The 12,194-nt window shown below is 38.7% G+C and overlaps 1 protein-coding gene and 1 pseudogene across 1 annotated transcript; both read right to left on the reverse strand.

The window, feature by feature from the left end:
* Nucleotides 1-2,607: 2,607 nt before the first annotated feature.
* On the reverse strand, nucleotides 2,608-3,313 carry LOC145096059 (berberine bridge enzyme-like 10 pseudogene; annotated as a pseudogene).
* A 6,674-nt stretch (nucleotides 3,314-9,987) lies between these two features.
* LOC145093633 (berberine bridge enzyme-like 8) lies at nucleotides 9,988-11,934 on the reverse strand. Its single transcript, XM_079031833.1, has one exon. The coding sequence runs from the start codon at nucleotides 11,905-11,907 to the stop codon at nucleotides 10,285-10,287; it is 1,623 nt and encodes a 540-aa protein (XP_078887959.1). The 5' UTR covers nucleotides 11,908-11,934; the 3' UTR covers nucleotides 9,988-10,284.
* Nucleotides 11,935-12,194: the final 260 nt, after the last annotated feature.

The following is a 12,194-nucleotide window of genomic DNA, read 5'->3' on the forward strand; positions in this document are numbered from 1 at the left end:
GATGCTCTGCTGCAATGATTGATTTTAAACTAGATATAGTAAGAAATTAGAACACATCAAAGGATTAGGGGGGGGGGGTCAATTTCATTCATTGCCAAAAACCTAAGTGTTCTGAGAGAAATTATGAGAGGTGAACCATTGGTCTGGTTTTTAGGGTAACGAATAAGGATGTAGGTTGTTGGTGGCGACGGGGGAGGAGAAGATAGTTTCGACGAAGGTCACAAATATGGAGCAAGGAAGAAGGATAGGGTAAGAAGACATCATCGTGAATGACCGGTGGCTGTGTCTAGGGTTATAGAGAATGAGGAGGGAGAAAATGGATCTATGCGATTTTATGAAAGATAAGGGAGATCTAGAGGAGAGAGTGCATAAGCTGGGTACTTGAAAATTTTAGAATTTTAGAGGATTTCTTTTTCCCCTTTAAAAAGGCGCGTTTGAGTTAAAAATTATAAAGCGACATTTCTAGATGACACATATTTAAGGTAAGAGCCCTCTATGTTTGTAACTTTTTTTATTTGACACTAATTTTAGGGCACACACAAATGTGTGTCCTCTATTCTACAAATTTTGGAAATATGACATTATTTTGAGGACACCCACAAAATGCGGATCGTAAATCAATGTGTGTCACTGTTCGCGTGTCATTGAAGGGCCGTTTTCTTGTAGTGTGAATTCAAATCGATAGGTCTTAATTTTTTTCATTGATACTCAATATATAGGTCTAGATTGTTTATCACATCTATCTTGTTCTTATTTTCTTGTTCTTGTTTCTTAAGCTCCGTTGCATTCTTATAATCAAAAAATTCAAAAAGAAGTTAAGCCTTCATACACGAATCAATGTCACCTTTATCGCTGCACCTCCATATCAAAAAAATTACTATTTTCTTGATTTATTCATATGGGAAGCAACATTCGTGAATAAGGGAAGAATGGAAAAAGAGAGTGTTGAAAAATGTAGATGTTACAAGCTTATAAGTAGTGATTGATAAAAGTGAAATGACCAAGTTGCCATGGCCTGGGATGCATGTGATTTCACTTAACGACTCAAATGTACATGGTGAGCCAGAATGACAATCAATAAAAAGTTTTCAAACCGTTGGGACTATCCTTGAAGACAAAAATAATTACAGACGAAACTTGATATTTTGGGATACCACTAGGACCATTTATGAAATTTGTCCGAATTCAACTTTTCTACAGTTAAGAAACCAAAATATATGCATAGTGATTGTATTGCTCAAACCTTGTCTCCAAATAACAAATAATTTGATCAATATGTACAAAGAATATTGAATCCTAAATGATTTTGATGTAAAAGTTCATGTACCGCATCAATTCCCAAATTAAAAGCTATAGATCTGAGATAATATAATGTCTTCTCAAACCCATGCCTTCGGTAATGGCGTAGATATCTAAGTATCTTTGTATTCGTATTCAACTTCTAATTGATATTAAAAATATATTTAACAAACCTAATTTTTATTTTTAATAAAACATGAATTTAATTACTAGTATACAACTATGCTTATAATTAATGGTTTTTTTTCCTGAGTTTTTAGTAACTTGGTATTAAAGGAGATCTTCCAGCAAAGGCCTATTAGAGGTTTCATACGACCACAATGCTTAGAGCATCTCCTACTCACTCTTATTTTCTATTTTTCCCCATTCCTCTCCAACCCTATGCCATTTATTCCCTCATTTTGGGAGAAATCAATACTATAACACAAAATATGGTGTTATACTATCAAATTTTCCTAAAATGGGGATGAACTTTGAGTTGTCGGTTTTTATCCCTCTTTTTATATATTTATATATTTCTAGTTTACTTTTATGTACTAATTATAATTTAAATTTAATATTTACTAATTTTAATATTTTGTAATATATTAAATTATATTAACTAATTATAAATATAAAGTTTGTTTTTTGTTTATCAAAATCATATAAAAATTTAAATTTATATTAAAAATTTAAAACATGATAATGTATTTTACAAAAGCTTATGATTAAGTGTCATAAATATAATCTTATTTATTTTGTATTATTATAATGAAAAAATATAGATTATATATTTGTTAAAATTAACTTAATAGAAAGAGTTGTTTGACAATCTATATAAGTTGGGATAAATGAATATACCATGAATATATTTTTTTTTCCAGTAAAAATGGGTAAAAAATAGTGTAGGGTTGGAGATGAAACACTATTTACCTTATTTTTTTACTCTATTTCTTGGGGGGGGGGGAATAGAAGCGAGTTGGAGATGGTCTTACACACTTGGCTGCTAGTGAACCCGACATATAAATAAGTTTTAAAATACTAAATTGCATCGAATGAATAGTTATCTTGATTAAACACATGCTATTACATACTTATACAAAACCCAACAACTCATCAATTTATTCATTGTTCACAATGTTCAAGATCTGTAATGCTTAAAAATATCAACATCAATGTTCGTGTTTTTTTCGAAGATGGAAAAATTGAAATTTAGAAGAATATAATATAAGTTTGTAAAAATACAAGTCAAAATTACATCAATATCATATGAATCTCGATACCATGACCTTGAAAAAGTCATACTTTTATTCATTTTCACAAGTGAATTTACTTCCATGAAGATGACAAAGTTGGGATACTTTGCTCATTCCTAAAGAAATTGCTAGGATCAACCCTCGTCTTCACCATCGTTAGCCTCTTATAATTCATCTCTTTGAAATACTTGTGCCCATAAACCATTCCTTCAGCGTAAGCATTCTTGCCATGGCTATTGGCACCAATGTCTAAATCCATGTAGTTCAGAAATGCTTCGCTGGGGTTCTTAGAAACAAACGGAGTCATATAATCATATATCACCCTTGTGAAACTCAAGTACCGATTGACTGCTTCAACGCCAAGTTCATCCCAGTTTACTTCGTTTTGGATATTCACTATATTCCCTGATCGATGGTGGAAAAGGCTTTGCAAATTCGGAAATTTCACTCATTCTTCCACCATAAGGGTTGAAAGCCAACATTTGGTTTTCGAGTTCTTACATTTTTTTTACGTAATCAGATTTGCTCTTGAATGGGTTTAGTCTTTGAGGTGTACGACTTAGAAGAGCAGTGGTCGGAGTACCAATGAGGAAGTTTGTGTAGAAAAGCGCAGACTCGATCCAACTCATTTCAATAGAGTCTGAAATTTCTACACCTAATTCTATGAAATCCTTGTTTAGGAGGGTAACAAGAGCTATAGAGTTTTCGAGGTACATTGTTGGAAACAAATCACGTATCGTCTTTTCGCCATTTGTGTTGTTTATCACGTTGAAGGTCATTCTAGGAAGGATGACTTATATGCCTACGATATGTGTATGAGAATTGCATGCTAGTTTAGCGCTAAGGATCTAGGAAGATGCCTTATATGCTTGGTGTATGTGCTTATTGAACTGCATGATAGTATTGATTAGTCAGCGAAATGATGATCTGATTAGGATATGCTTGGTCTTGGTTACTCAATGCTCGAATGTTGCTTACTTTGTTTTTTTAGGAGTTCTAGTTATCTTTAACTAACTAGCAAATGAATACGCTAAGTTACATATTATGAGGACTACATAATTTCAGAAGGTTAGGTTTAGCCCTATTTCACAGCTTTTGTTTGAGTCTAACCGTTGTAGGGAGAGAACTCTTATTCGAAGAATTATCTGGTCTTAGTAATATGTAATGGTATTCGCAAGCTAGTTAGGGAGAGATAGTAGGGACTTCTTGTTGGATAAGGTGTCCAAGTCCATAACAATAATCGATATGTACTTGACCCGAAAATAGCATGGTCCATTTGGGTTGCATTTCACCGGAACAATTTGATAGTATGGACTTTTGAAAAGAAGTTATTTATGATTTATTAATATATTATAAGTTGTAATATATGAATGTGAAATTATATTATTTAATTAGTATTGGTCAGGAATTAATTTTGAATTAATTCAGTGATCAAAAGAGACTAGTTAAATATACGGGAACTGATTTGGCAAATCAATGATTCTTATAGTGTCGGCCAATGGTTATTTAGGATGGGCTATAAGTCCATGGAGGTTTAACCCATGGATCCTAAGTACTATGAAAGGTCATGTCCATTAGGGTTTACATGGACGTAACCCTAGACTTTACCACACCATAAAAGAAGCCCCTTAGCTCCTAAAACCGACACTAGTTGTTCTAGGAGATCATAAGAGCTGATTTTGTTGCAAGTCACTCTCTCTCAAGTCCTCCATTGTTGGTGGTGTTTTTTAAATCATTTGAGGCAACACACTTGGGGTGGTAGACTCTTAAAGGTCCAAGTTAACAAGCTACAAGAAGAGGTAAGTCATTTAACTAGTTTTTTTGTTATTCAAGTACCCATGCTTTGTATGCTAGTTAGGATAATGCTTTGGAAAATCAAATTGCATGTATAATTAGAGAAAACATAGATCCAAAGCATTTAGGGTTGCATGTGCACCATAAGGTTGTTAGAGTGCTCAAAATCCATCACTTCTTATGTAGCTGATGGCGGAGAGTGGGTCATAGATTACCCTAGGGCGAGCCTAGGATGAGATTACTGTGGAGAGCAGTAATAGTGAAAGGGACTTGGTCAAGTCAAGGCATTCCTGGAGGAAGGTATGGATAGATTTGGATGGTAGTATGGGCCCGTGCTACTAAAAGCAGAGGATCCATACTCGAGTCAAGGAGAACTGAGATTAAATCGGGGAACTTGTAGTGTGCGTGAGGTCTCTCGATGTTATGTATGACCCTGACGATTGTGTGTTTTGTTTCAGAATGGTGGTGACATGTCACGGAGTAGGTGGTTCAGGGCCTGGGTCAGGTTCGGGTACGGGTTCCAAGCCAATTGATGATGGATTGTGAGAGTTCATTGCATCCGAGATTACGAGAGGCATCCTTAAGGTGACCTCGGTGATTTTCGGGTCGATCAAGGTAGGTATCATTGAGCTGATGGAGGATCGTCTTAGGGCATTCATGAGTGACATGGCACCTGTCCAGTCAGGGACTCGCACACTCTCCTTCAAGGATTTCAGCGGATACGGTGCACCATATTTCTACATGTTGAAAGACCGCATTGTGGCGAGACGTTGGATCGCATATATTGAGTCTACACAGATGACGAGCTTCTCCCTAAAGGGTCGAAGGTCAGATTTGCTGCTAGTTATTTGACGGAGCGAGCAAGGGACTGGTGGGAGGCGGTTAGTGATACATTGGGAGCCCCAACCATTGAGACCATGATTTGGATCGATTTTGTGTCCAGGTTTCGGGCGGAGTTTGCGCCAGCCGTGGGGATTCAACAGCTAGGTAGAGAGTTTTTGGATATGAGACAGACTATTGAGACGGTGGTAGAGATTACCGCCAAGTTCCGAAAGAGGGCCTTGTTGGTTCCTTAGTACGCTGGTGATGAGGAGATGAAGAAAACCCGGTACCATGATATGCTGAGAGCTGACATTCAGAAATATGTCAGTTATTCGTCGTGCACGACTTTGGATGATATGATAGCCAGGGCACGGGAGAAGGAGATTGATATAGAGCACATTAGGAAGAGGAAGGCAGAGGCTGGGCATACGACTGGGGTTTCGGTAAAGAAATCCAAGGGATTCGACTCAAGGTCGAAGGCCCAATAGGGTCGGGGCCGCTGTAGGAAATGCGGTAAGTCGCATGAGGGAGGTTGCAGGGTAGGGGGGATCAGACAGCTATAGGTGCGGCAAGACTGGGCACTTCAGCAAGGATTGTACTGCTCCTACCCCCACTATTCAGACATCAGACATGATTTTTTTTCACTGCAACCAGCAAGGCCATATAATGGCCAACTGCTCGAGATTGGTATTAGGAGCGTCACTGGCAGAGCCAACTCTAATGGCCCTACATATCATAGATGGCTGACAGGGCAAGCCATATGCTCATGTGGTGAGGAGCCGAGCCTTCCAGCTGACCGCCGAGGAGGCACGTGTCGCACCAGATGTGGTGATAGGTATGTTTTTTCTCCTTATCTTTTATTATATTTCAGTTTTGATATTTATGTTTCATGTATTCTATTTTAGGATCGTTTCATGTGAAAGGTATCCCAATGTTGGTGTTATTTGAGTCGGGAGCTACCCGATCTTTCGTTTCTCTTGCACTCATCAACAGGTTTGCCGAGTCTACGAGCATGTTGGATTGTCCTTGGGAGGTCGAGATTGCGGACGATCGATCCATATGGGTTTCAGAGGTTATAGAGATTGTGTCCTGAAGATGTTTGACGAGCGTTAGCTCGTGGATTTGATTCCCATTCCTTTTCTTGGGAACAAGGTTATCATAGGCATGGATTGTTTGAGCCCTAATGGGGCGGTGATCGACTGTGAGCAGCAGTTGGTTCGGTTCAGGACCCCAAGTGGGGGAGAGCTGGTGATTCAAGGAGAGAGACCACCGCGTGGACTGGTCATGTTTTCAACCGTGAAAGCCAGACGCTACCTTCATTAGGGTTGTACATGTTTTGTCGCCTATGTTATGGATACCCGGGATGAGGGTAAGGCGACCGTGAGCGATGTGCTAGTTGTGCGGCAGTACCCGGATGTATTCCCGGAGGATTTGCCTAGGATACCTCCGGAGAGACAAGTGGAGTTTAGGATTGACCTCGTTCCGGGTGCAGCTCCGATAGCCAATGCACCGTATCGGTTGGCTGCTCCTGAGATGCAGGAGTTATCTACACAGCTGCAGGAGCTGTTAAACATGAGATATATCAGGCCGAGCAGTTCACCTTGAGGAGCCCCGATTTTGTTTGTGAAGAAGAAGGACGGGTCTAATCGGATATTTATAGACTACTGGGAGTTGAATAAGGTAACAGTTAAGAGCTATTACCCATTCCCGAGGATTGGCGATCTCTTCAACCAGCTTCACGGAGCATCTTGGTTTTCTAAGATCGATATGCGTTCGGGCTATTATTAGATGAGATTCAGAGAGGAGGATGTACAAAAGACTACTTTTCGAACTCGCTATGGCCATTATGAGTTCGTGGTGATGCCATTTGGGCTCACTGATGCTCCTGCCGCATTCATGGATCTCATGAACCGTGTATACAGACCGATGCTGGATCAGTCTGTGATAGTCTTTATTGATGATATATTGGTTTATTCCAAGACACAAGAGCAACACGAGGAGTACTTGAGGGAGGTGTTGGAGACACTGAGGAGGGTGAGAGACTTTTTGCAAAGTTCTCCAAATGCGGGTTTTGGTTGCGCGAGTTTCTGGGGCACCTTGTGAACCAGAATGGTATACTGGTCGATCCGGCCAAGGTGGAGGCCGTGATGAGATGGGAGGTTCCGAGGTCTCCATCCGAGATTCAGAGCTTCCTCGGTTTAGAAGGCTATTTTCGGAGATTCATTCAGGACGTTGAGGATTTCGTAGTGTATTGTGACATGTCTATCTCGGGTTTGGGCGTAGTGTTGATGTAGAAAGGGCACATTATCGCTTATGCCTCTAGGCAGTTGAAGCCTCACGAGACGAATTACCCGACGCACAACCTGGAGTTGGGGGCGGTTGTTTTTGCCATCAATATTTGGCGATATTACCTCTATTGGTCTGTTGTACCATTTACATGGATCACATGAGTTCTATGTACTTGATGGACCAACCAAATCTGAACACCAGACAATGACGGTGGTTGGACGTGGTGAAGGATTATGATTACGAGATCATATACCACCTAGAGAAGGCCAATGTTGTGGCTGATGCTCTTAGTCACAAGGCATTCACGGCCCCGATCAGAGACATCTACCTGAGGATAATAGTAGTGACTCTGCTTTTAGAGAGGATTTGGGAGGCTCAACAGAAGACTATGAAGGAGGAGCATTGGAAGCGTGAGCGTATTGTGGGTCAGATTTCCTCCTTCGACTATGATAGCCGCAGGATATTGACACTCCATCGTAGAGTGTGGGTTCCATACTCGGGCGGTGTGTGTCAATTCCTGATGGAGGAGGCGCATAAATCTAGATTTTCCATCCATCCTGGGGCGATGAAGATGTATAGAGATCTTCGTCATGATTACTGGCGGCCCTGTATGAAGCGGGATGTAGCATGGTACGTCGAGATATGCTTGACCCTTAGGAAGGTTAAGGCCGAACACCAAAGAACTCATGGTAAGACGCAGTCGTTGGATATCCCTGTGTGGAAATGGGAGGATATTAACATGAACTTCATTACGAAGTTGCCTCGAACGGCGCGTGGATTTGATGCTATGGGTCATCGTGGATCAATTGACCAAGAGCGCCCATTTCATACCGATTCAGGAGAGTATTTTGGCCGAGAAGCTAGCAGACATTTACATCAAGGAGGAAGTAGCTCAGCATGGGGTGCCGGTTTCGGTGATTTTAGACAAAGATGTGCGGTTCACTTCCAAATTCTGGAAGAAATTTCATGACGAATTGGGTACTCGTCTGCACTTCAACACGACCTTTCACCCATAGACAGATGGTCAGAGCGAGCGGACCATCCAGACCTTGGAAGATATGTTGCCGGTGCGCGTTCTAGACTTTGGTGGTAGTTGGGATACCTACCTTCCCTTGGCAGATTTTTCCTATAATAATAGCTACCATGCCAGCATCGACCGTCCTCCCTTCGAGATGCTATACGGGAGGAAGTGTAGGAGCTCGATATGTTAAGGTGAGGTTGATTAGAGGGTCATGGGGAGTACCAAAGTGGTACTCAAGATGACAGAGAAGATCCAGCAGGTCCAGAGTAGACTCCAAATGAACCAGAGTCGAGACAAGAGCTACGTCGATAGGACCTTGAGTTTCAGGTCGGGGATATGGTCCTTCTGAAGGTGTCACCTTGGAAAGGTGTCATCCGCTTTAGAAAACGGGGCAAGTTGGACCCCAGGTATATCGAACCTTTTAGGGTGATGGCTCGGCTAGGCAAAGTAGCATATCGGTTGGACCTCTCGGAGGAGCTTATACATATCGACAACACTTTTCATGTTTCGCAGTTGCGGAAGTGCATAGCTGACGATACCATTTATTCCTCCATTTTGGTAGAAATGAATAGTAAAACATCAAATACGATGTTATAATATTCATTTCTCCCAAAATGGGGATGAACTTTGAGTTATCGGTTTTAATCCCTCTTTTTTATATAATTATAATTATAATTATAATTATAATTTAAATGAATAATTATAATTTAAATGTAATATTTAGTACTATAATATTTTGTTATATTTAATTAATTATAAATATAAATTTTGTTTTTTGTGTATCAAATTCATATTAAACTTTAAATATATATTGAAATTTTAAAACACGATAACATAGTTTATAAAAGATTATAATTAAGTGTTATAAATATAATCTTATTTATTTTATATTATTGTAATGATAAAATATAAATTATATATTGTTAAAACCAAATTAATAGAAAGAGTGTGTTTGACAATCTATATAAGTTGAAGAATGAAATATACTATATATATATATATATATATATATATATATATATATATATATATATATATATATATATATAGAGAGAGAGAGAGAGAGAGTTAGGTTCAAATGTTTTCACTATCTATTGTGTGCATGTATGATTGATTCTGGACAAATCATTTTAGTTATTTTAAGAAAGTAATTAATACATATTAAATACTGAATATGTAATTAATATCAATTATATCTTCAACATGTAATATGTATTAATTACTTTTTTAAAATAACTAAAATGATTGGTTCAGAATCAATTATACATGCACACAATAGATAGTGAAAACAAAATTATATATATATATATATATATATATATATATATATATATATATATATATATATATATATATATATATATATATATATATAGAGGTAAAAATAAAGTAAAAGTTAGATTAAGATTGGAAAAGAAAGATTGTTTACCCTATCTTTTTACTCCATTTTTGGGGAGAGAATGAGAATGGGTTGAAAATGGCCTAATACACTTGGGGCGACATATAAATAAGGTTTATAATAATAAATTGCATCGAATGATCGGTTATCTTGATTAAAGACATGCTATTACATACTTATAAAAAAAACCCAAGGAAGTCCTCGGTTTATTCATTGTTCACAATGTTCAAGATCTATAATTCTTAAAAATATCAACATCAATGTTCGTATATTTTTTCAAAGATGGAAAATCTAAATTCAGAGAAATATAATATAATTTTGTTTGTATAAATACAAGTCAAAATTATATCAATATCATCTGAATCTGGATACCATGACCTTGAAAAAGCCATTCTTTTATTCAATTTCACAAGTGAATTTAGAATTTACTTCCATGAAGATGACAAAGTTGGGATACTTTGCTCATTCCTAAAGAAATTGCTAGGATCAACCCTCGTCTTCACCATCGTTAGCCTCTTATAATTCGTCTCTTTGAAATACTTGTGCCCATAAACCATTCCTTCAACGTAAGCATTCTTGCCATGACTGTTGACACCAATATCTAAATCCCTGTAGTTCAGAAATGCTTCCCTGGGGTTCTTAGAAACAAACGGAGTCATATAATCATACATCACCCTTGTGAAGTTCAAGTACCGATTGGCTGCTTCAACGCCAAGTTCATCCCAGTTTACTTCGTATTGGATCTTCGCTATATTCCCTGATCGATGGGGAAAAGGCTTTGCAAATTCGGAAATTTCGCTCATTCTTCCACCATAAGGGTTGAAAGCTAGCATTTGGTTTTCGAGTTCTTTCATCTTTTCAAATATGGATTCGAATCCCTGTTTGGAAATAGTGTTTTTTACGTAATCAGATTTGATTTTGAATGGGTTTAGTCTTTGAGGTGTACGGCTTAGAAGAGCAGTGGTCAGAGTACCAATGGGGAAGTTTGTGTAGAAAAGAACAGACTCGATCCAACTCATTTCAATACAGTCTGAAATTTCTACACCTAATTCAGGGAAATCCTTGTTCAGGAGGGCAACAAGAGCGGTAGAGTTTCCGAGGTACAGTGTTGGAAACAAACCACGTATCGTCTTTTCGCCATTTGTGTTGTTTATCACGTTAAAGGTCATTCGAAGGAAAAGGTCATTATCGAGCTTATCCGCAACTTGTATCCATCGGTGGGCTATGGTGCTTAGGTTCTGCTCGGATGTTCTTTGTACGTTAAAAACGGTCACAGTGGTAGGAACACGAACCAGTTTGATCTTGTACGCTACAACCACACCAAAGCTGACACCACCACCACCTGTGATGGCCCAAAAAAGATCTTCACCCATGGATTTCCGATTCAGAAGTTTACCATTCACATCGATTAACTGAGCATCAACAATATTGTCAACAGAAAGGCCGTATTTTCTCATCAAGTTACCATAACCACCACCACTAAAATGGCCACCAACTCCAACAGTAGGGCAAACGCCAGCCGGAAAAGCATGACTGTTGCTTTTCTCTGCTATTCGGTAGTAGACTTCACCAAGAGTCGCACCAGCTTGGACCCATGCAGTTTCATCTTCAATACTCACGTTTATGGAGCGTAAGTTGAACATGTCAACAACAAAAAAGGGTTGGTTCGAATTCGTCACATAGGAAAGCCCCTCATAATCATGGCCTCCGCTTCTGGTTTTCATTAGCAGGCGGTGTGTTTTGGCGCACACAACAGCTGCTTGAATGTGTGAAGGGTGTAAGGCGGTGATGATTAAGATGGGTTTGGGAGTCGTGGATTCATTGAATCGGAGGTTCCGGATGTAAGCTTGCAAGACGGATGGAAAAGAGGAGTTATCGGGAGTGTAAAGTTGTCCACTGAGCGGGAAAGAAGGGTCAGCTCGGTTGTTTAGACATTGGGTGAAGCGATCTATAATGGAAGTTGAAGTTGCTGATGAATGGGTAGAGAGCAAGACAAGGAGGAGAGGAAAAATATAAGATTTGAAGTTGAAAGAATAGGTAATTGCCATTTTTGTGATATGGAATGCATGGTGTGAGACATGCAATTTATAAACAAACCAATGTAAACCTTCTAATCTGGCGTACTTAATTAAACTCCCGCCAATGTTTAATAGTCGATGTAGAAAAACTATTCTTTACCTTTGAATAATTCTTTTTGCATACCTATACACGCATAAGAAATCTTAATACCAACTCCAGAAGTTTTTGAAAATTAGAGGCGATCTTGTGATGCCACGTTGAAATTATTAAATTAAAGAGTCCGGCTTCCGTCAAGGAAATCTAAATGTGGATAACT

Source organism: Lactuca serriola, chromosome 3 (assembly GCF_051521515.1).
Source record: "Lactuca serriola cultivar US96UC23 chromosome 3, Lser_US96UC23_V15, whole genome shotgun sequence".
NCBI classification, from domain to species: domain Eukaryota; kingdom Viridiplantae; phylum Streptophyta; class Magnoliopsida; order Asterales; family Asteraceae; genus Lactuca; species Lactuca serriola.

What these genes read in the sequence shown, in the direction of transcription:
- LOC145093633 (XM_079031833.1), bottom strand. Translation starts at nt 11,907, where the DNA reads ATGGCAATTACCTATTCTTTCAACTTCAAATCTTATATTTTTCCTCTC.